Source organism: Leopardus geoffroyi, chromosome A2, assembly GCF_018350155.1.
Source record: "Leopardus geoffroyi isolate Oge1 chromosome A2, O.geoffroyi_Oge1_pat1.0, whole genome shotgun sequence".
Taxonomy (NCBI): Eukaryota; Metazoa; Chordata; class Mammalia; order Carnivora; family Felidae; genus Leopardus; species Leopardus geoffroyi.
This window is the reverse complement of record NC_059331.1, coordinates 7,215,982-7,241,256: the sequence shown is the minus strand read 5'-3', so window position 1 is coordinate 7,241,256 and position 25,275 is coordinate 7,215,982. Positions and strand designations below refer to the sequence as shown.

At 41.9% G+C, this 25,275-nt stretch overlaps 1 protein-coding gene across 2 annotated transcripts in view; it reads right to left on the bottom strand.

Moving 5' to 3' along the window:
- Positions 1-5,207: 5,207 nt before the first annotated feature.
- LOC123607355 (zinc finger protein 177-like) overlaps positions 5,208-25,275 on the bottom strand; it is a 41,259-nt gene continuing 21,191 nt past the window's right edge. The window contains exons 2-6 of one of the 2 annotated variants that reach the window (XM_045496521.1): positions 10,106-10,191; positions 9,349-9,475; positions 8,808-8,900; positions 8,024-8,106; positions 5,208-7,255 (exon numbers count right to left, since the gene is read on the bottom strand). In XM_045496521.1, the coding sequence (XP_045352477.1) occupies positions 6,146-7,255; positions 8,024-8,106; positions 8,808-8,900; positions 9,349-9,475; positions 10,106-10,138 (1,446 nt within the window). In that variant the 5' untranslated portion in view covers positions 10,139-10,191 and the 3' untranslated portion in view covers positions 5,208-6,145. The remainder of the gene's footprint in view (positions 7,256-8,023; positions 8,107-8,807; positions 8,901-9,348; positions 9,476-10,105; positions 10,192-25,275) is intronic. The other variant, XM_045496522.1, reaches the window with a different exon arrangement.

The window sequence follows — 25,275 nt, the reverse complement described above, 5'->3', positions numbered from 1 at the left end:
ATATTAGCATAAGCAAATATATTATTAGCACAGAAGTATCTAGAGCCTAAAATAGGAATTTCTTGTTTAATGAAGTTGATATTTCAAATTCAAAAAATTTGAATTTGAAGCAGGTCAAGAACAGTTTATAAGTGGTACTGTATCATTTGTCCATTGTTTCTGGGGGAGAAGTGACTGGATCCAATCCCACACCCCACATGTTAAACTATATTCCTAAAGAGTGAGGATTAAAGAGTTCAATGTTTTTCGGGCACCTGGGTGACTTAGTTAAGCATCTCTTGATTTCATCTCAGATCATGATCTCACAGTTCATGAAACTGAGACCCCACACAGGGCTCAGCACCGACAACACAGAGCCCGCTTGATTCTCTCCCCCTTTCTGCCGCTGCCCCACTTGCACTCTCTCAAATAAATTTTTTAAAAATAGAGTTCAACGGTTTTAAACAATACATTTAAGATGAAAATAATAAAATCTGTATATAATCAAGTTTGAATAGACTTTTAAAGGCAAGATAGTAAAGCCAGATATTCTCAAAAACGCTCTTTGCCCACATAAAAATTCAATGTTTTGTGCCGTTAAATGTGAATCTCTAACATAACAAAATAGATAATTCAGTTGGTGCAGTTATGTTTAAAAATGGACATGTGTAACTAAATCAGTGTTTTAGAAGATTTTTATTAACTCTACAAAGACAATCTACTCAAAATCAATGCAAACATGATTAATGGAGTAACTTTAGAACCATTCCTGAATAAGGGAAGAATGCCCAGTGTCAGTACTTTTTTACAAAACAAGTACAAAAATAGGTATGTGAACAAAAATATGAAAGATTTATAAAATGTCATTACATTGAAAGCACAAGGAATCCATGATTCGAGTTGACCATTGTGTCCAATGTTAAATAAAACGAAAGGGGAAATAAAGGCCTAAATACAAGGTTGATGGAATAGGGGCAATACACTGGTTTTATTTTTATTTTTAATTTTTTTTTTTTAACGTTTATTTATTTTTGAGACAGAGACAGAGCATGAACGGGGGAGGGTCAGAGAGAGGGAGACACAGAATCTCAAACAGGCTCCAGGCTCTGAGCTGTCAGCACAGAGACACGGGCCTCGAACTCACGGACCGCGAGATCATGACCTGAGCCGAAGTCGGACGCCTAAACCGACCGAGCCACCCAGGCGCCCCATCTGGTTTTAAAATTAGGGGGAGATAAATACTGAAAAAAATGAGATGCTAGACCTAAGTCCTTTATTTACTAGTAACTACATGATATTATGGACTAATGTTCCAAATGAAAGAAAAGGATTTAAAGTGTGATTTAAAACAGAACTCTACATATAGTATGCATAAAAGGAGACTAATAAAAGGCTAGAGGAAGATTAACAAGTTGAGGAGAAGCAAGCTGATGTAACTGCACTATAGCACTTAAACAACTTCTGTGAATAGGTAGGAGCATATGGCTCCAAGTCCCTCTTCTCACCCATATCATGAGGAAACCTCTCGAGGCAGAAATTTCATGACTGCATTGTAGACACTCATGTCTTCACGCACAGCCTGGCCACCATTGTTCTCCCTCCCTGAAAAGCCATGACTATATTAACATGTCATTCCCATTGCCAAAATTCTTGAACGTGTGATATGATTATTCCTTTCTTCCAAGGCCTTAAGTTAGCCTGTCACTATCTCATTGATGTTGGCAGAGAAGCTGAGACATTGACGTCAGAGACAAAGGCCGTAACTCAATCATGGTCTAGCCAGCAGCACAAGCATCAGCATGTCTGAATTGGCTCCCTTTGTCCCCACGTCTGTCTAGGGTTACAGAGGGCCTACATGGATGTTTCCGTACACCCTGGTTGCTAAAGGAAAGGAATACTGAGCTTGTAGAATCTAGCTTATTTGAAGCAGTAAGCAAGCCTGCTCTTTGTCTCAATGGGAGAGATGATCTCATCGTTCAAGTTTCTTCACTACAAAGGTACATTTAACAAATTGCCTAGGGAGAGTGTTGAGGGACTTGCCTTCTTCCCAGGTATAAAAGTGATGGAGGGCAAGAGAGAAAGGTACACAGGTAATTCCCATTCAGGATTGACTGTGAAGCTTGATTTGGATGATCATTACAATGGTCTGATTAAGCCTCAAGAAAAGTGTCACCAAGCAGCTGCAGCCCTGATGGCCACCCATGATGTAACCCAGTGTTGCTGGGGCATCAGAGTTGTATGAATTTGTATCACTAAGGCTGAAACGAATTTGTGTCTGTCCCTTTCCACACCCAACGTTCACACTTAGGAACTGTCAGGGATGGCATCAAGCACAGGAGACTGTCAAGACCAGCTATATTCACACCATTTTTCTGTTTTCACAGCACACGGATAGAATGACAAGCACAGAGTCAGACCCCCGCTGTGACACCTGTTGCTTGAGCTACATAGATGATATGGTTGCTTTGCCAGATTGTGGTACTGGATAAAGGGGCAGAAGAGCACATTCATTATTCCCACCCTCCTGCTGCACAGCTTGAATAGAAGAGTGGGCCTCCCCAGTTGGTAGGGCGGTGTTCCCAGGGCATGTGTTCATGGTGTCTCACATCATTAGGTGTAATCTCACCTTTTCGCCACTCGTCCTATGCTTCATCCTGAGATTTCATGGGATAGGATCAGGTGAGAGAGGGACACAAGGTCATCCTTCCAAAACTGACAGACACGGTTTACATCCCCTACCCTGGCCAGTGTGAACAGTGTAGATGGACTCCATGAGCACTTTCAATGGTGATGTAGTCCCTGTGTTAGCAATGTCCGACCATGCCAGTCAAGTAAGAGCATTCAGGTGGTAGAAGACAAAGTGTGAATTGTGTAGGCCCGCTTTGGGGCAGGATGCAACCTGGAAGGCGCAGCAACTAGACTGGTCTAGCCATTAGGGCAAGGATACATACATCATACCTGCCAAGAAAAGGTCAGGATACAATGATAAATTTTAAAACAGACCTATACAACCACCCACAGGAGATAAAGGGTCTGAATCAGGCTGAGCCTGATGTGGCTTGAACCCACGTACCTTGAGACCATGACCTGAGCTGAAGTCGGACACTTAACCAAATGGGCCACCCAGGCGCCCGTTACTGTTTTTAAATCCGTAAGCAGTTGAAGACTAACATGTTTGCTAGACCTGACAGTTATTTAGTACATAAGATTTAAAGTTGCCTTTCTTGGGAAGGGAGGGATTGCTTGTAGCCACATAAAACCCCTGCCTAATTTTTTTTTTCCTTTTGGACTCTTTGTTTTTCCCCATTTTTAAAAAATTTTTAATGTTTATTTATTTTTGAGAGACAGAGTGTGAGTGGGGGAGGGACACCCAGAATCTGAAGCAGGCTCCAGGCTCTGAGCTGTCAGCACAGAGCCTGATGTGGGACTTGAACTCATGAACCACAAGATCATGACCTGAGCTGAGTCGGTGCTTAACCGACTAAGCCACCCAGGTGCCCCTCCTTTTTTTTTTCTTTAGGTATTTACCTATAAACTCTCGATGGTCCTGAGGGGCCCTTTGCTATGAGCGGTGGTCTCCTTTTCTAGATGGTCCCTTTCAACCTCAGAGGGACTGGAGTCTATCTCCAAGACAGCAACACAGGGAATTCCCAATTTTATAATAGTTTGACTTTCTTTTTTTTGTTTTTTTAATTTTTTTTTCAACGTTTATTTATTTTTGGGACAGAGAGAGACAGAGCATGAATGGGGGAGGGGCAGAGAGAGAGGGAGACACAGAATCGGAAACAGGCTCCAGGCTCTGAGCCATCAGCCCAGAGCCCGACGCGGGGCTCGAACTCACGGACCGCGAGATCGTGACCTGGCTGAAGTCGGACGCTTAACTGACTGCGCCACCCAGGCGCCCCAATAGTTTGACTTTCAAGAAGATGCTCTTACATATTGATAGGCAGTGGCACTCAAGGGAGCCCAGGCACACTGACCAGAAGATTTACAAACCGGTTTGAGTTGAGAAACCTCCTGAGGTTTCTTAGGAAACCTCCTGGATAAAATCAGTAAGATCCCTCATAGTCCACCAGGTAGGCAGGGGAACACATCATGACAGAAGCGAAGCAAGAACAACAGAGACATATGTGAGGGCCACTGCTGTCTTTGGCAGAGAAGGCTGCTGAGGACCTCCTGATCTCTTTGTCCCCCACAGGGGATGTAGTGGATGAGGAGACTCCCCCACCCCCCACCTTGGGGTTGCAAGGAACACCACCACATAGTATGGAGGAGAGGGAAGTTGTTTCTGGTTGTCCTTACGAGTTGGTAGGGAGAAAATGTTACCGACTAGGTCTACAGTTTGCATTTATACCAGCGAATCATAACATTTATTATTAGGGAAGACAGATGGGCCCTATAGAAGAAAAAAAGGGCAATTTACCAGAAATATAGCATGACAACATTTGTATGCATCTAGTTAGAGTGCCTCAAAATAAAAGAGAGTTAAAAAAAAAAACCACCTTACTATCCACAGTGATAGTGATGCATTTTAATTTTTTTTTTTTTCAACGTTTATTTATTTTTTTGGGGACAGAGAGAGACAGAGCATGAACGGGGGAGGGGCAGAGAGAGAGGGAGACACAGAATCGGAAACAGGCTCCAGGCTCTGAGCCATCAGCCCAGAGCCCGACGCGGGGCTCGAACTCACGGACCGCGAGATCGTGACCTGGCTGAAGTCGGACGCTTAACCGACTGCGCTACCCAGGCGCCCCGATAGTGACGCATTTTAACATACCTCTCTCAATAAAGAACAAAGAAGGTTTGTAATGACACAAATTTTAAAAACACAGTAAGATTCATCCAACAGATGCACTGACAGTCAATTATACCAAATAATTACCGAAGAGGTGGTGTTTCCAACCACACTTAAAGGATTCATAAAACTTGACTACACATGAAATGTATTAGTTAGGGGCACCTGGGTGGCTCAGTTGGTTAAGTGTCTGACTTTGGCTCAGGTCATGATCTCGTAGTTCATGATCTCATGGGTTCAAGCCCCACATTGGGCTCTGTGCTGACAGCTCATAGCCTGGAACCTGCTTCAGATGATGTGTCTCCCTCTCTCTCTTCCCCTCCCTGCTCACACTCTGTCTCTGTCTCTCTCTCTCAAAATGAAATACACCTTAAGAAAAATTGAAATTTATTAGTTAACTGAAATCCGTTTTAACAGAATCTTCCCTCCAGAGTGGTTTAAACCAGTTAGGAATTTATTTTTTCTTGTGTTACAGGAAGTCCAGAAATAGGCAATCCAGGGTTAGTACAGACAAATAATACTGTATATATCCCTGACATATCATCAGTAGCCTCTGACTGTCATCCTCTTGGTCTATCTTCTAGGAAAGAAGAAGAGATAGAATAGAGGGCAAATGGTAGAGAGAAAATTCCAGATGAGACATTCCCATTTCCATGAGCTTTTCTAGAACCCACAAGCAGTGACCTCTATTTCTCACAGGCCAGAACTATGGGCTTATGGGCAAAGTGGCAAAGAAGTTGGGAAATGAATCCTTAAAAAACTGTCCACACTGCCAACTTGAATACAATTATATAGTTTGTTACTTTAGGAAAAGAAGGGTGGGATAGATCTGGGGATAGCAACTCATTGTATCTGACACATTAGCCCACACAGAAAGTCTCCCAACAATTTTCTGTTTGAATCTATGTCATACAGAATCTGTATCATGAAGACCATGCATTTTGTGTATAATGCAATTAAGTTAGAAATCTATCAAAAATAACATATGCATGGAGTCTTCACATTAAAAAATACATTTCTAAATAAACTATAGGTCCAAGACATCTTGATGAGGACTGGAAAACATTTAGTAGTAAATTATGGTGAAAACATTATTTATCAACACTTCTGTGACGTAGATTAAGGGGACTATAGAGCACCCTATAACCTTTAATACTTAACAGTTAACATGGTGTTGCTCTTTCAGGATGAAACACTCGCTGATAAAGACAATCACAGACCCATAACATTTGTAAGATTGGTCCCAGGAAGTCAGGAATTGTGCCTGGAGGCTTTCTACATTGGTCACAACAGGGCTGCTCTCCAGTGTGACTTCTACAATGAGGAATGAAGTGTCAAGGATCAGTAAAGGCTTTCCTGTAGTTATTTCATTCATACTTTCGGCCCAGTGTGTATTCGCTTGTGCATTATAAGGTTAGTGCTGGTGCTGAATGCTTTTCCACACTGAGTACATTTGTAGGGCTTCTCTCCTGTGTGAGTTCTCACATGCACCCTCAGGCAAGAGGAATTCCTAAAGGCCTTCCCACATTCTTTGCACTCATAGGTTTTCTCTCCAGTGTGAGTTCTCTTGTGCACAATGAGGTAAGAGCCCGTGCTGAAGGATTTTCCACACTGACTACACTCGTAAGGTTTCTCTCCAGTGTGAGATCGTGTATGTTTCTTAAGGGATGACTGATCAATGAAGGCCTTCCCACAGTCACTGCATTCGTAGGGTTTCTCTCCGGTGTGGGTTCTCATGTGCTTCTGAAGGGATGAAGGAACAGTGAAAGCCTTGCCACATTCCTTACAGTCATAGGGTTTCTCTCCAGTGTGAGTCCTTCTGTGCACGTTAAGATGGGAGCTCTGGCTGAAGGACTTTCCGCAGTGATTACACTCATACGGTTTCTCTCCAGTGTGAGATCTCACATGTTTTTTAAGGGAAGACTGAAAAATGAAGGCTTTCCCACAGTCACTGCATTCATAAGGCTTCTCTCCAGTGTGAGGTCTCACACATTTCTGAAGGGACAAGGGGCCAGCGAACACTTTCCCACGCTCATTACGTTCTGAGCTTTCCTCCACGGTACACAGTTTTTGGTGGGTGCTAAGCAAAGCTCTTTCTCTATAATCACTGCATTCACAGAGCTTCTCTCCAGTAGGTATCTGGTCATATACTGGAAAGGAAGAGTGTATGCTGAGGGACAAAAGACACTGGTTACACTCGTGAGGTTTCTCTCCTGTGACAGTCCTTAAGTGTTTCCTAAGGGAGGACTCTTGATTGAAAGCTTTGCCACAATCCTTAAACTCAAAGGTCTTCTCTCCACTGTGAGTACTTACATGACTCCTAGGAACTGAGGGGTGGCCAAGGTCTTTCCCATTATCCTTATATTTGTGGCATTTCTCTCCCTTGCAATGTCTTGTACACATCAAGTGACAGTTCTTTCTGAAGACTTTTGCACAACGATCAAATTCCAAGGGTTTCTTGCTGGGTTGAGTTGGTACCTGCTGAACAAGGAGTAAGTAAGTAAAGATTTCCTCACTTTCTTTACATTCATGGGAATTCTCTTCCAAGTGGATTTGGCCATACACAGGAAACACACGATTACGACTGACATTTTTACTATTTTTCAGTGCATGTATGTGAATTTTTTTTGCTCTATTCTTTCAAGTTGTATCAGCTCCAACCCAGGACTCCATCATCCCTAATAAAGGACATCCTAAAAACGGAGTTTTGCCAATAATGAGTAAAGACTGAATTAATTATGTATTAAATACTTCACAATGGGGGCGCCTGGGTGGCTCAGTCGGTTGAGCGGCCGACTTCAGCTCAGGTCATGATCTCGCGGTCCGTGAGTTCGAGCCCCGTGTCGGGCTCTGTGCTGACGGCTTAGAGCCTGGAGCCTGTTTCAAACTCTGTGTCTCCCTCTCTCTGATCCTCCCCCGTTCATGCTCTCTGTCTCAAAAATAAATAAACGTTAAAAAAAAAAAATCACTAGCATATAATGTTTAAAAAAAAAAAAATACTTCACAATGGAATCATATTTAAATAAATGTTTACTTTTTGGCATTCTCTGTGAAACAGCAAATGTTGAGCCAAATTTAGAGATTCCTCTAATTTTATGAGATTCAGGAATACTTTCCCAAGACAGCTTTATGGTGAGTGAATGCCACCTGCCTCACTGTCTCTCCTCATTTGGAAGCTAGTGCTTCAACTCCATGACATTGACAGACTTCTCCTGTAAAAGACCAGGAATCATTCCTAGTGAATCTTACCGTCTTTATGTCATTGCAAGTTTTTTCTCTAGGAACATTCTGTACAGGAAATGCATCTTTTGATTTCAGTTGAATATCCAAGCCTGAAATTGAAAATTTTTATAACTATTGGGATTAAAAAAATAGGGATAACAGAAGAAAGGACACAGGCGCCCCATGGATGTGTTTTCACTAACACTAAATATAGAGAGGAAATGTGAAACAGAAGATGTAACCCATGACCAGAGAAATTATTCTAGGAACTTGGCTCTTTGAGAAGATGCCATTGATAGGAATGAGCAATGGAATGGGAAGTGTTTTACTTAGAAAGGATTCTGGAGGTTTGAGACAATAGGAGAGTGTATTATCTGGAAAGCAAAGTAGGGAGAATGGCACAAAAAGTATTCAAAGAAAAGTAAAATTTACAGAGGAATTAAAACAGTATTTTTCTCAGGGTGCCTGGGTGGCTTAGTTGGTTGACTGTCTGACTCTGGTACAGGTCATGATCTCACAGTTCATGAGTTTGAGCCCCGAAGCCCCGCTTTGGATCCTCTCTCTCCTTCTCTCTCTGGCCCTCCCCTGCTTATGCTCTCTCAAAAAGAAATATTAAAAAAAAAGAAGAAAAAAAACCCAGTTTTTTTTCTCTGAGACCACATGAAGATATGAATGAGGGGAGAGATGGTCAAGGAGGGAAAGTTCAAATAATGGCCTCAGTGTGGTCAACACAAATCGACATTCCTAAAAGGACCATCCCACATCAGCTATGGCCGCTCCACACAATGACTCCCTTCTGCCTGGGACTCACCTACACAGGCGCCTTGGAGCATTCCTCTCTCCTCTGTGCTCAGTGCTTCCTGCCCCACCTCAGTGATCAGACTGCGCTTGCAGAGAGGGTACCCTGCTCGTAGAGAAAGACACGTGAGGTGGGAGGACTGTGAAGGAGACCAGAAGTCTGTCCACAAAAGTGGTTCCAATACTTTGATACTAAAGGATTCTGAAGCCAGGCAAGTACCACTTCAGGAGTGACAAAGGAATCAGATCCAAGCTTTTCCACAAGGTCCCCCAAACAAACACCTACATAACGCCCTGTCCACATGGAACAGACCCTTGACACCCAAACCCAAGAACAAATGCACACTGCAATTACCTAAATGTTGTAATAATACTGAAAATGAAATCAATGCATTTTTACTGGAAGCCACGAGATTCCCACAAGAGCAGGGGCCACTCATTTCGTGTTGACTGTGTATTGCCGTTCTTTTCACAAAACCCAGAACACGGTGTGTGATGAAGGACTACCTGCTGCATGAAGAAATGGAAAAATGAAGGAAGGAGGCCAGTCTCACCCACAGAGGCCAGGTTCCTGTAGTTCTCCAGCATCACGTCTCTGTATAGGATTTTCTGAGTAGGGTCCAGAAGGGCCCACTCCTCCTGGGAGAAATCCACCGCCACTTCCTCAAAGGTCACTGAATCCTGAAACATCGCACACATTCAGGCTCAGCCAAGGCCCATTTCTAACTACGTAGCAAAAGAATGGTGGGGGAGGCTGCCAGGACCGGGGAAGGAGACCAGCGCACTGCTTGGGAAGTGCAGTTGTGCTCTGAAGGTCTCTTGTTATCTACCCCAAGGCTCGGTTCTTGGAACTCTCCTCTTTTGCTCTCCTTGCCTGGACCACCTCATCCAGACTCAAGCTTTTAGCAGCTTTTCTAACACATAGTTGACCTGATATTTGCACCCAGTAGGTTGTGAGGACCCTTCCAGTCTTAGTCAAGATCCAGTACAGACTGACCATACTGCAGGAGGAGAAAAATACTTGGAAAATGAATGAATGATTTTCCTAGTGAAAAATCTCTTTTCCTTCATAGCACCCAGCAGAATATGGAACGAATACTCAACCTGGAGGAATATCTGGAAAAAAACAAAAAATTTACAAATGTTGTAGTAATAGAAGCCTTTCCAAAGGCATTCTTTCTCTTGTTCTGAGACGCCCAAAGAACTGGGAAAGCCTGAGGCCAGCCCGCTGGAAGCTGTGGGTTGTGGGCAAGACACGTATCCTTTGGAAACAGCATTTTTTTCTTTGAAACAGAATAATTTCCTATATACCTGTGACCAGGTGGTCAGCAATCCTGCAGCCATTCTTCCTCTTGTGTGTCTCCCTCGTCACCAGACAGGGTTGTGAGCAAGCCGACCTAGAGAAGACAGAAGCCATGAAAGTCTAGGCTTGACAGATATTCAACGCTTACAACCTAGAAGCTTCCTCATACTAGCTTCAGAGGGACCACACACCCACACACACAGTACAGTTCACCTTAAGATTTTATCTCCCTATCCAAGAACAACTAGGAATTAGAAATCTAATATGTTCTTTTTCTTTTTAAACTTTTTTCTGGGCCAAACTCCTAAAAATGTCTAGGGCCAATAGGCATTGCAAGGAGCAATGAGCCCCCACTAGTTCCAGAATGCCTCTAAATGTCACTTGCCCATGAAAGAAACCAAGGCTCATTTGAGAAATAGCTGAGTCCAGTGCAGAACGTGAAGTGTTCAAGGTGAGTCTGGAACATCTTTTTTAAGTTATTTTTTTAATGTTTATTTATTTATTTATTTGAGAGAGAGAGGGAGAGACAGGGTGTGAATGGGGAAGGGGCAGAGAGAGAGAGAGAGAGAGAGAGAGAGAGAGAGAGAGACAAAGAATCTGAAGCAGGCTCCAGGCTCTGAGCTGTCAGCATGGAGCCTGATGCAGGGCTCGAACTCACAAACTGCGAGATCATGACCTGAGCTGAAGTCGGACGCTTAACCGACTGAGCCACCCAGGTGCCCCAAGTCTGGAACATCTTATAGCAGAAAGTAAGAATCCCAGCAAAGGCTAATGGAGTTGTGTCAAAAATACACAGGAGAAAACTTAAAGGAGCTCTCCTTGGCTTAAGATGGAATAATTTAGGGGGCCCCGGCTGGCTCAGTCAGAAGAGCGTGTGACTCTTGATCTCAGGGTTGTGAGTTTGAGCCCCATGCTGGGTGTACAGATTACTCAAAAAAATAAAATCTTAGAAAAGAACAATTTAATAAATAATGACTGCAGTCAATTGAAATCATCAAATGTAAAACAAAATCATAAGTTCATAATGATATTTAAAAAAAACCTTAATGGTCAGTATTGGAGAAGGCCAGGATATCAAGTCCTAATTCTGAAAATTCATGAGAGGCAAGAATCAAGCATGTGTCTCTCTCTCCTTTATGAACAATAGTTTACGACTGCTAAGTTGTTGTGATGGGGAAGAGTTCTTCTTTATACAAGAATTGTACATGCTTTATAAGCTTTGTTTATTATAAAGAAAATGCTAGAGTCAGAAAGTCACCTTTTGCAACCAATAGTAAATTAATGAACCTAAGCAATAACAATCAGTGGTTACTCAATTATTAGGGGAAAAGAGAATGGGGATGTTTACTTATAGTTTTCAATTTTGAAAATATGTTAAAATTAAAAGGAAGAAAGATCTGTGTGAATATGATAGACTTCCACAGATTCTTTGCCATTAAAATTTGTCTTCTCTCCCCCGCCCCTCAACCTGATTTCCTCTGTGCTTCAGCAAGAATGTTATTGAGAAGAATCTATTCGAGAAGAAATATCAGATTCCATGACCCTTTTCTCCTACATACTTCAGAGTGGCCCAGGAATTTGGACATTCTCTAACATAACCGCAGTGATCAAAATCAGGAACATTTAAACATGGATTTAATATTATACACTCTCTATGCAGAATATCACTAACTGGTCCAGTAATATCCTTTATAGCAATCATTTTTTTTGTTGTTCAGTTTTTTTAACGTTTATTCATTTTTGAGAGACAGAGAGAGACAGAGTGCAAGCAGGGGTAGGGCAGAGACAGAGAAGGAGACACAGAATCCAAAGCCGGCTTCAGGCTCTGAGCTGTCAGCACAAAGCCCAACGTGGGGCTTGAACTCACGAACCGTGAGCTCATGACCGGAGCCTAGGCTGGACGCTTAACTGATAGCCACCCAGGTGCTCCAGCAATCACCTTTTTTAAAGTGTATTTATTTATTGGGGGGGAGGGGCAGAGAGAGAGGGCGACAGAGAATCCAAAGCAGGCACAGCGCAGTGGGGCTCGATCTCATGAACTGTGAGATCATGAGCTGGGCTGAAATCAAGAGTTGGCTGCTCAACTGACTGAGCCAGCTGGGTGCCCCTCCAGCAATCACTTTTTAAATTTCCCATACGGCATCATGCCCTCAAACCATGGTTCTTTATGCTTCTTTAATCGGGACCCATCCCTCAGCCTTTCTTCATCTTTCAAGATACAAAGAGTCCAGGTCCGATGTTTGACGGACTCCACCTCAGTTTTGGCTTTTCTGATGTTTCCTCATGATTAGATTCAGGAAGTTCAGTTTTGTTTTGTTTTGTTTTTAATTTTTGATGTTTATTTTTGAGAGAGGCAGAGACAGAATGCGAGTGGGTTGGGGCAGAGAGACAGGGAGGCACAGAATCCGAAACAGGCTCCAGGCTCTGAGCTGTCAGCACAGAGCCTGACGCGGGTCTTGAACTCATGAGCTGTGAGATCATGACCTGAGCTGAAGTCAGATGCTCAACAGACTGAGCCACCCAGGCGCCCCAGGAAGTTCAGTTTTGGATGAAGGACTACCTGACTGATGAGTGTCCTCCTCAGCGTGCCACCTTAGGAGGCCTTAGGTGCCAGTCTGTCTCATTATAGGTGAGAACTATGGTCAGTTGGTTAAGGTGGCATGCCACAGGTTTTTCTATGAAGTTACCATTTTCTCCTTTTGTAATTAATGAGGAGTCTTATTAACTAAGGGGATAATTGGAGACTGTATAGATAAGCTGGGAAACTTTATCAAGGAAGGATCAAGCTGACACTGGAACCAAGTGATAAATCTTAACATCACAAAGACGATGTCTGGATAGCAGGTAAGTTCTGATATGATGTAAAAAGAAACAGCACCATCTATAAAGTACTTTTGCCAAAAACAAAAACAAAAACAAAACCCTGACAAATCCTTTCATCTAATTAGCAGTTTACAGAAGAAAGAGTCTGAGGGGACATGTTAACATCATGAAGATATAAGATGATATCACGAAGATACAAGCAGCCAAACCCAGTCTGGGGGACAGACAGGAAGGACTTGTAACAGCTCACAGAAGCATGTGGACCTTCCATCTCGATTCCAGTAACACCAACTGCAGAAACACACTTTGAGACATTCCAGGGGAACTGAACACAGACTGGGTATTAGATGATACTGGCAAAGAGAAAAGCAGCCCCTGACATCCAGGAGCAGCCCTGGGACCATCAGCGAGGCCTGTGTGTTCTCCTATTGAACATGAACGACGTCACAGAACAGCAACAGCAGACACGGCCACTCTGACCACGGCATACGAAGACACAACAGGGCTGTTCTGTAGTCATGTCTGAACACAGAACATTATCTAGGCCTCAGAAATGACTCGGCGTCCCCCCTTTCTGGCCAAAATGAACAACGCTGCTTCCTTATCAATTACAGCTTCACCCCTGGTTTATTTTCCCTCCTTCTTGGTAAGCTTTACTAATAAATTCGATGGCAGAATTGCCCTCACTTCCTGACAACATCTAATCCGGAACCCTCCACCAAGAGCACCTGCCACGAGCTCACACCCTGGAGGTCTAACACCCTTGGACTGAGAGGTCCCCCGGTGCACAATGCTGTGCATTCTGCCTTGCTGCAAGGAGTGATAGACCCAACCTGTGCAACTACTTGTAGCCAAAGACCACTGAAAATATCAAGAAATGTTCATTTAGGGAGTGTGATAACGGTATTGTGACAATGCTAAAAACTTCTGTTAAACATTTATTTTTATTAATGGATTGCCTCCTTAGTCTCTTGATCTGTAACAGCTCTCCCTTCCTCGTTTAGCCCCAAACTGGGTTAGGTAGTTAAATCCTCATGCTGTCCTTTCCTTTTACTTTATTATTATTATTTAAAATTTTTAAAGTTCATTTATTTATTTGGAGAGAGACAGAGGCAGAAAGAAGCAGAGAGAGAGGGAGTCAGCACTCCCTGCACTGTCAGCACAGAGCCTGACGCAGGGCTTGAAGTCATCAACTGTGAGGTCATGACCTAAACTGAAACCAAGAGTTGGATGCTTAACCAACTACGCCACCCAGGTGCCCCATTATTATTATTATTTCTTTAATGTTTATTTATTTTGAGAGACAGAGAGAGCGAGCAAGGGAACATGAGCAGGGGAGGGTCAGAGAGAGGGAGAGAGAAAATCCCAAGCAGGCTCAGTGCTGTCGGGACAGGGCCCGATGCAGGGATTGATCCCACCAACCGTGAGATCATGACCTGAGCTGAAAAGAAGAGCTGGATGCTTAACCAACTAAGCCACCCAGGCGCCCTACACGTCCTTAATTCTATTAGAGAGACAACTCAAATTATGGGTAAAATGATATGATGTCTGATATTTGTTCTAACAGGAAAATAAAACTCAGTAATAATATACAAAGGGAGGAACAGACATTATAAGAATGGCAAGCAGTGGTAATCACTGAAGCTGGGTGATGAGTACAGGGAGATTTTATCATAGCACTCTTGACTCCTGAGTATGTTTGAAAGTCCATATTTAAAACTTTTAAGGAAGGGGCGCCTGGGTGGCGCAGTCGGTTAAGCGTCCGACTTCAGCCAGGTCACGATCTCGCAGTCCGTGAGTTCGAGCCCCGCGTCAGGCTCTGGGCTGATGGCTCAGAGCCTGGAGCCTGTTTCCGATTCTGTGTCTCCCTCTCTCTGCCCCTCCCCCGTTCATGCTCTGTCTCTCCCTGTCCCAAAAATAAATAAATGTTGGAAAAAAAAAAATTTTTTTTTAAACTTTTAAGGAAAAGAAAAAAAACTTCCATGCAGAAAGGGACATTGAGGATGTGCACCTGTCTAGACCCTGGCATCAGATTCAGTAGCAAAAGCAAATCTTAGGCTTTAGTCCAAATTCACATTCTTCGTGTAGTCCAGAAAACATCAAGAATAATTTCATTTTGAGGGCGCCTGGGTGGCTCAGTCAGTTAAGCATCCGACTTCAGCTTCAGGTCATGATCTCACAGTTTGTGAGTTTGAGCCCTGTGTCGGGCTCTGTGCTGACAGTGTGGAGCCTGGAGCCCAGAGCTTGCTTTGAGTTCTGTGTTTTCCTCTCTCTCTCTCTGCCCCTCTCTGCTCGTATTCTCTCTCTCTCTCAAAAATAAATAAACATTAAACAATTTTTTTAAAAAGCATAATTTCAATTCAAGAGGGTCCTAGGTGGCATTGCCACACTAATTGCAATTAGTATGAGCAAATGGACTTACCTCTGGAAAACTCAACTTCAAGCCAAGCCTCAAAGAATTCCCTCACATAAAGTTCTACGTAAATTGAGAAAGCCACACTTTAAAATGTTATAAATGCAAATACACAATGTACCATGAAAGAAAAGCTGCCAAAAACACAGCAGGAAGTAAAGGCAAAAAATACTACTTCAGATATTCAACTTTTTAGACAGGGAATATAAAAAACTGTTAAATTAAGAGAAACTTAGATGAATATGGAGTAAGATGCTATAAAGATGGTCAAGCAATTTAAGAAAGCTAATATAACTTCTGGAAAGGAAAAATATACTCATGAAGTCAGAAAGAAACTCAATGCAAAGTTCTAACCAGATTAGAACTTTGTTAGCACCGTTTGATGAGAAACTAGCTACAAATTTCCTAGTATTAGTAAATGACACTAACCTTTAGATTCTGAAAGCACAATAAATCCCAAGCTGGATGAATAAAAAGAAATCCACACCTAGATTCATTATAATTTTTTTCTTCTTCGGTGTTTAATTTTTTGCCCACCATCTTAAGAGCAGTCAGGGGAAAACAAAGATCATCCAAAAAGGAAAAACAAGCGACGACCCGGTTCTGACAGCAATAATGGATGTCACACAAGAGCAGAACAGTACCCTCACTGTGCCAAGAAAAAATAACCATCAACTTAGAATCCTAAATCCAGTTAAAACATCTCCGTTAGTTTAAGAGCGAATTTATGACATCAAGCCTGAATCTAGTCAAGCTTCTAGACTAGCTGCTTTTAACAGGAAACACAGGGATCAACAAGTTAAACACAAAGACACGATATCAGCCAAATATATAATGGAGAACATTTTAAGGACAAATGACTTGGTATCTCCACTAAGTCAGTGGAATTAAAAAGAAAATAAAAAGGAGAAAGGAGAGGGGGATGAACAAAAACCAGAGTGATACATACTTCAAAAACAGTATGGGGGGAAGAGTTGAGATGGTGGAGAAGTAGGGGAATCCGGGGCTTTCCTTGTCCCTCAATCACAGTTGTATTCAGGTCAGATCAATTGGAACACCCAGGAAATCAATCTGCAGACTGGCAGAAGGATCTCCACAGCTGGAGGGAGACAGTACGGCAGGTGTGAGGTGCATGGAAGTGAAATGGGGGAGAGGAAAAATTGGTGCGGTGGAGAGGGAGGAAACCCTTTCCCTGGAGAGACAAAATGGAGAAAGAGAGAGGGGCTAAGAGAGTGCAGGAAAGCCTCTGTGGACCACAGACCGAGGAGCAAGAAGTACTGACACTCACAGGGTTTTGTTGTTTTGCTGTTTTTTTTTTTTTTTTGCAGCAGTGTTTGGAGCTCACATTCTGAGGTTTTGGAAGCGTACAACTTTCTTCAGAGTGGAGCTGTGGTGTGTGCTCCTAGGGAGAGGGAGCTGGCCCCCAGAGTGCACAGCATGGGGTAGTGATTTTGGGGCACACTGGGAAAGAACATTTCCTTTCCTGGCATACTTGTAGCACACTTAGCCTCAAGGACAAAAGACCCTGCAGGCGGCAGCAAAAGGCCTTTCATTGCAGGGGACAGGGGCACACCCTGAGGAAATTTAACCTTTGCTGATTTTAATTAATTATTATTTATTATTTTTAAAATGTTTATTTATTTTTGAGAGAGAGAGGGAGAGGGAGACAGAATCCAAAGTAGGCTCCAGGCTCTGAGCTGTCAGCCCAGGGCCTGACGCGGGGCTTGAACTCAGGAACAGCAAGATCATGACCTAGGCCAAAGTCAGTCACTCAACCGACTCAGCCACCCAGATGCCCCTAACCTTTGCTGATTTTAGTGGTGCTACATCATAGATTCTATGCACTGGGCAGGCAGCAGACATGGTACTATTATTCAGGGACAAAGGACTTCAGGCAGAGTGTGGAGAGGTTCTACACCAGAAGAGGGGAGTGGATCCGTGTGGTGCTGGGTCCTTTAAGACTTCGAGTTCTGAATGCCAGTCACGCCAAAGAAAAAAAGCAGGAGAGCTGTGGCGCAGGGCAAGCTGACTGCCCTTGCTATTCTGTGAGGGCTGCCTGAACAGCGGAGGCTGTGAGATCCTCTGTTCAGGGATGAGATTGGGGTGGCGCCATTTACCCCCAACACCAGCAGGGTGGGACTTCGGAGGGCAGCAAAGCGGCCCCCAGTGGAGGTGGGCCCTGCTTACACCAAACTCCATCCCCCTGGGCCTGGCAACTGCTTATTTACTGGGCCAAGACTGACGCTGAGCCAACGCAGTGGGACTCTCCTACATCAGACCAGCATGGCCAGCACCCTGCATGCACCAAGTGTACTGAAAATCAAGTGCTTCAAAATGACACCTGCAGTTCTGGTGGAAATAGGACCAGGCTTACTTTTTTTCTTTTCTTTTCTTTTTTTTTTTTTTTTTTAATGTTTATTTTTGAGAGAGAGAGAGAGAGAGAGAGAGAGGCAGAGTGTGAGTGGAGGAGGGGCAGAGAGACACACACACACAGAATTCTTTTTAACGTTTGTTTGTTTGTTTATTTATTTATTTATTTTTTGAGACAGAGAGAGACAGAGCTTGAACAGGGGAGGGTCAGAGAGAGAGAGGGAGACACAGAATCTGAAACAGGCTCCAGGCTGAGCTGTCAGCACAGAGCCCGACGCGGGGCTCGAACTCACAGAGTATGAGATCATGACCTGAGTCAAAAGTCAGACGCTCAATCTACTGAGCCACCCAGGAGCCCCTGGGCTTACTTTTTTTCTTTCTTCTTTTTTTTCTTTTGGAATCAGGCTCAGGGTTTCTTGTTTGTTTGTTTCATTTCCTTTTCTTTCTTTTTTGGATCAGGCTTGAATTTTGATTTTCTTTCTCCCCTCCCCCCCTCCCCTTTTTCTTTGGAATCAGTCTTACAGGTTTTTGATTCTCTATTTGTTTTTCTTTATTCCCTTTCCTTTTCTCTTGTTGGGATCAGGCTTTCCTCCCCTCCCCGCCCCCCCCCCCCCATTCTAACAAAGAATCAAAGCATACCTAGGTAAAGGTCCAAACACTCCCCACTCCAAGCAAGGAGGAGCTCTGCAGAGGAAGACCAATGGGAAAGAGCAGCCAAAATGCAACAACAGAGTGCACACAGCATTTACCAGAAACACTTCCTGAAGTGTCAGGCCCTGGGCAGTGTATGACCCCTTTCTAATACAGCATTATTCTCAGGTGCAGGATACATAACAAGCTTTCAAAACACACAAAAGACAGAAACTTAGCAAAAATGACAAGAAGGAGGAATTTTCCCCACAAGAAAGGTCAAAAGAAACCCCAGCAAGGGACTTGCTATCTGAACAGAAATTTAGAACAACAGTCATGGAGACAACTAGCTGGGCCTGAAAAAAGCACCGAAGACACCAGAGAATTCCTTGCTTCAAGGATCAGAGACCTACAAACTAGAGTCAGGTTGAAATAAAAAAAAATGCTATAACTGAGATGCAAAACCAACTGGATACAGTCATAACAAGGACTGAAAAAGCAGAGGAGAGAATATATGATATAGGAGATAAAAATGGAAAATAATAAAGCTGAAGAGGGAAAGAAAGCTGTTAGATCGTGAAGGTAGGCTTAGGGAACTTAGTGATTCTATAAAATGAAACAATATCCATATCACAGAAGTCCCAGAACAGCAGGAAGAGGGGGTAGAAGTTTAATTTGAACAAATTATAACTGAGAACTTCCCTAATCTGGGGAAGGACATAGGCATTCAAGTCCAAGAGGCACAGAGAACTCCCCTCAAAATCAAAAACAAGTCAACACCATGACATATCACAGTGAAACTTACAAAATACAAAGATAAAATGAGAATTCTGAAAGCAGCTAGGGACAAAAAGTCCTTAACCTAGAAGGGTAGACACATAAGGCTAGCAGAAGACTTGTCCACAGAAACTTGGCAGGCCAGAAGGGAGTGGCAGGGAATATTCAATGTGCTGATAGGAGAAATATGCAACCGAGAATCCTTTATCCAGTAAGGCTGTCATTCAGAATAGAAGGAGAGATAAAGAATTTTCCCAAACAAAGGCTAAAGGAGTTTGTGACCACTAAATCAGTAAGAAATTTTAAGGGGGACTCTCTGAGTAGAAGGAAAAAAAAAAAAAACAAAAAAAAAACCAAAGCAAAAAAGCTACAAAGGACCAGAGAACATCACCAAAACCACCAACTCTGCAAGCAACACAATGGCACTAAATTCATATCTTTCAATAATCACTTTGAATGTAATGGACTAAATGCTCCAATCAAAAGACACGTGTATCAGAATGGATTAAAAAAAATCCATCTATTTGCTGCCTACAAGAGACTCAGTTTAGACCTAAAGACACCTGCAGATTGAAAGTGAAGGGATGGAGAACCATCTATCATGCTAATGGATGTCAAAGGAAAGCCAGAGTAGCCATACCTATATCAGACAAACTAGATTCTAAAACAAAGACTATAACAAGAGAGGAAGAAGGGCATTATATCATAACTAAGGGGTCTATTCATCAAGAACATCTAACAACTGTAAATATTTATGCCCCCAAAGTGGGAGAAACCACATATATAAATCAATTGATCACAAACATGAAGAAACTAGTTGATAATAATACAATAATAGTAGGGGACTTCAACACCCCAGTTACAACAATGGACAGATCATCTAAGCAGAAAATCAACAAAGACACTGGCTTTGGATGACATACAGGGCTGGAGAGACTTAATAGATATATTCATAACATTTCATCCTAAAACAGCAGAATACACATTCTTCTCGAGTGCACATGAAACATTCTCCAGAATAGATCACATACTGGATCACAAGTCAGTCCTAAACAGGTACAAAAAGATTGAGATCATACCATTCATATTATTAGATCACAATACTATGAACTTGAAGTCAACCACAAGAAAAAATTTTGAAAGCCCTCAAATACATGGAGGTTCAATAACATCTTACTAAAGAGTGAATGGGTTAACCAGGAAATTCAAGAATAAAAGTACATGGAAACCAATGAAAATGAAAACACGACAATCCAAACCCTTTGGGATGCAGCAAATACAATCCTAAGAAGAAAATATATTGCAATTCAGGCCTATCTCAAGAAGTGAGAAAGGTCCCAAATACACAATCTAACCTTACACCTGAAGGAGCTAGAAAAAGAACAGCAAATAAAGCCTAAAGCCAGCAGGAGGGAAATTATAAGGATTAGAGCAGAAATAAATATAGAAATAGGAAAACCAGATCAATAAAACTGGTTGTTGGTTGGTTCTTTCAAAGAATTGACAAAATCGGGGTACTCAGTTAAGTGGCGGACCTCGGCTCAGGTCATGATCTCATGGTTTGTGAGTTCAAGCCCCGGATCCGGCTCTGTGCTGACAGCTCAGAGCCTGGAGCCTGCTTCAGATTCTGTGTCTCCCTCTCTCTCTCTCTGCCTCTCCCCTGCTCGTACTTTCTCTCTGTCTCTCTCTCAAAAATAAATAAACATTAAAAAAAATTTAGGGGCACCTAGGTGGCTCAGCCGGTTAAATGTCCAACTTCTGCTCAGGTCATGATCTCACATTTCGTGAGTTCAAGTCCCATATTGGGCCCTGTGCTGACAGCTCAGAGCCTGGAGCCTGCTTCGAATTCTGTGTCTCCCTCTCTCTCTCTGCCCTTCCCTCGCTCATGCTCTGTCTCTCTCTCCTTCAAAAATAAATTAAAAAAATTTTTTAATTTAAAAATTAAAAAAGAAAGAAAGAATTAACAAAATTGATAAACTCCTAGCCAGACTTCTCAAAATGAGAAAGGACCCAAATTGACAAAATCAAAAGTGAAAGAGGAGAGATCACAAACACCACCACAGAAATACAAACAATTATAAGAGAACACTATGAAAAATTATATGCCAACAAACTGGGCAATCTGGAAGAAATGGACAAATTCCTAGAAACATACAAACTATCAAAACTGAAACAGGAAGAAATAGAAAATTTGAACAGGCCCATAACCAGAAAATAAATGAATTAGTTATCTAAAATCTCCCAACAAACAAGAGTCCTGGGCCAGATGGCTTCTCAGGGGAATTCTATCAGACATTTAAAGCAGAGTTAATACCTATTCTTAAACGGTTCTAAAAACAGAAATGGAAAGAAAGCTTCCAAATTCATTCTATGAAACCAGCATTATCTTGATTCCAAAACCAGACTTAGACCCCACTGAAAAGGAGAATTACAGGCCAATATCCCTGATGATCCTGGGTGCAAAAATTCTTGACAAGATACTAGCAAAATAAATTCAACAGTACATTAAATTAATTATCCACACCATGATCAAGTGGGGTTTATTCCTGGGCTACAGGACTGATTCAGTATTTGCAAGTCAATCAAAGTGATACACCACAATAAAAGAAAGGATAAGAAACCTATGATTCTCTCAATAGATGCAGAAAAAGCATTTGACAAAATACAACATCCTTTCTTGATAAAAACCCTCAAGAGAGTAGGGATAGAAGGAACATACTTTAAGATCATAAAGGCAATATATGAAAGACCCACAGCTAATATCATCCTGAATGGGGAAAAACTGAGAGCTTTCCCTCTAAGGTAAGGAACACGACAGGGATATCCACTTTCACCACTGTTGTTCAATATAGTACTGGAAGTCCTAGCCTCAGCAATCAGACAACAAAAAGAAATAAAAGGCATCTAACTGGCAGCCAAGAAGTCAAACTTTCACTCTGCAGATGACATGATACTCTACATGGGAAGCTCGAAAGACTCCACCAAAAGACTGCAAGAGCTGATACACTAATTCACTAAAGTCGCAGACTATAAAATCAGTCTACAGAAATCACTTGCATTTCTATACACCAATAATAGAGCAGCAGAAAGAGAAATCAAGGAATTGATCGCATTTACAATTACATCAAAAACCGAAAGATACTTGGGAATAAACCTAACCAAAGAGGTACAAGAGCTGTATGCTGAAAACTATAAAAAGCTTATGAAAGAAACTGAAGGAGACACAAAGAAATGGAAAAAAAACATTCCATGCTCATGGATTAGAATAACAAATATTGTTAAAATCCCAATACTACCCAAAGCAATCTACACACTCAATGCAATCCCTATCAAAATAACACCAGGATTCTTCACAGAGCTAGAACAAACAATTCTAAAATTTGTATGGAACCACAAAAGACCCCAAATAGCCAAGTAATGGTGAAAAAGAAAACCAAAGCTGGAGGCATCATAATTCTGGTCTTCAAGCTGTATTATAAAGCTGTAATTATCAAGACAGTATAGTAGTAGCACAAAATGAGACACAGAGATCAAGAACAGAATAGAGAACCCAGAAATGGACCCAGAAATGTATGGCCAACTAATCTTTGACAAAGCAGGAAAGAAATATCTAATGGAAAAAAGACAGTCTCTTCAGCAAATGGTGGTGGGAAAACTGGACTGAGACATGCAGAAGAATGAAACTGGACCACGCTCTTACATCATACACAAAAATAAATTCAAAATGGATGAAAGACCTAAATATGAGACAGGAAACCATCAAAATCCTAGGGGAGAACATAGGCAGCAACCTCTTTGACTTCAGCCACAGCAACTTCTCACTAGACACGTCTCAGGAGGCAAGGGAAACAAAAGCAAAAATGAACTATTGGGATCTCATCAAGACAAAAAACTTTTGCACAGGGAAAGAAACAATCAACAAAACTAAAAGGCAACCGATGGAATAGAAGAAAATATTTGCAAATGACAAATTGGATAAAGGGTTAGTATCCAAAGTGTATAAAGAATTTAAGAAATTCAACACCCAGAAAACAAATAATCCAGTGAAGAAATGGGCAGAACACATAAACAGACACTTTTCCAAAGAAGAATCCAGATGCTACAACAGACACATGAAGAGATGTTCAACATCAGTCATCATCAGGCAAATACAAATCAAAACCACAATGAGATATCACCTCATACCTGTCAGAATGGCTAAAATTAACAACTCAAGGAGCAACAGATGTTGGAAAGGATTCGGAGAAAGTGGAATCCTTTTGCACTGTTGGTGGGAATGCAAACTGGTGCAGTCACTCTGGAGAGCAGTATGGAGGTTCCTCAAAAAATTAAAAATACAACTACCCTATTGAATTGACCCAGCAATTGTGCTACTAGGTATTTATCCAAGGGATACAGCTATGCTGTTTCGAAGGGGCACATGCACCCCAGTGTTTATACCAGCACTATCAACAATAGCGAAAGGATGGAAAGAGTCCAAATGTCCATCGATGGGTGAATGGATAAAGAAGATGTGGTATGTGTATACAGTGGAATATTACTTAGCAGTCAAAAAAATTTGAAATCTTTCCATTTACAACAACATAGATGGAACTAGAGTATAATGCTAAGTGAAATCAGTCAGAGAAAGACAAATATATAATTTCCCTCATATATGGAATTTAAGAAACACAACAGATGAACACAGGGGAAAGGAAGGAAAAAGAAGATAAAAAGAGAGAGGGAAGCAAACCATAAGAGACTCTTAACTACAGAGAACAAACTGAGGGTTCCTGGAGGGGAGATGGTTTGGGGGATGGGCTAAATGGGTGACGGGCATTAAGGAGGGCATTTATGTAAATGTAAGTGATGAATCTACCCCTGAAACCAATACTACACTATATGTTAAGTAACTTGAATTTAAATGAAAAAATGTGGTGGCCCTGATACCATCCTGATTTGAATAAACTGACTGTAAAAAGATATTCTGGATACAATCAGGGAACTTTGGAGTTTGCCAGATGAGAAAACAGATGCATAGTACTGATGAAAGGACATGATTTCTGGAATTTGCTTTAAAAAAAAATTTTTAAAACCTCCAGAAATAAGAAAAAGCAGGTGGACAGGTTACCAGCACTGTCCAACATGATTACCTGCCCTAATACAGTAGCCACCAGTCACATACGGCTTTGAGCCCTTGAAATGAGGCTAGTGCGATTTAAGTAATTGATATTTTAACTTAAATAGCCAAAGGGGTGCCCTGCTGGGTCTGTCGGTGGAGCGTGTGACTCTTGATCTTGGGGTTGCAAGTTTGAGCCCCACATTAGGTGTCGAGATTACTCAAAAATAAAATCTCAAAAAAATTAAATAGCCACATAATACATAATACTGGGAGGGAGGTGATTGTAGTTGTATGTTCCTTGTATTTTTCCAGGAGAGAATAAAGACGCTGGGAGGGAGGTGATTGTAGTTGTATGTTCCTTGTATTTTTCCAGGAGAGAATAAAGACGCTAATTAGCCTTATGATTCAACAACTGCAGTACTATGTATTTACCCAAAGGATACAAAATACAGATTTGAAGGGATACGTGCACCCCAATGTTTATAACAGCATTATCTACAATAATCAGATTATGGAAAGAGCCCAAATGTCCATCATAATGGAATATTACTCAGCCATAAAAATGAATGAAATCTTGTCATTTGCAATGACGTGGATAGAGTTAGTATGTATTATGCTAAGTGAAGTAAGTCAGAGAAAGACAAATATATGATTTCACTCCTATGTGGCTTTTAAGAAACAGATGGACATATGGGAGGGGGGAAAAAGAAAAAAAGAGGGAGGTAAACAAACCATAATAGACTCTTAAATACAGAGAATAAACTGAGGGTTAATGGAGGGAGGTGGGTGGGGATGGGCTAGACAGGAGATGGGTATTAAGGAGGGTAGTTGTTGTATAGAGCACTGCGTGTTGTATGTAGCTGAGGAATCACTGAATTCTACTCCTGAAACAAATATGCACTGTATGTTAACTAACTAGAATTAAAAGGAAAAATAAAAAAACGTTGATTAGCTTTTGACTTTATGCCTGATAAGATAGCTAAGGTGACCACTGAAGGAATGGACTCAGTGGGTTTTAACTCACTGTCTATAAGAAAGAAAGGAATGAGAAAGAAAAAGTCAAT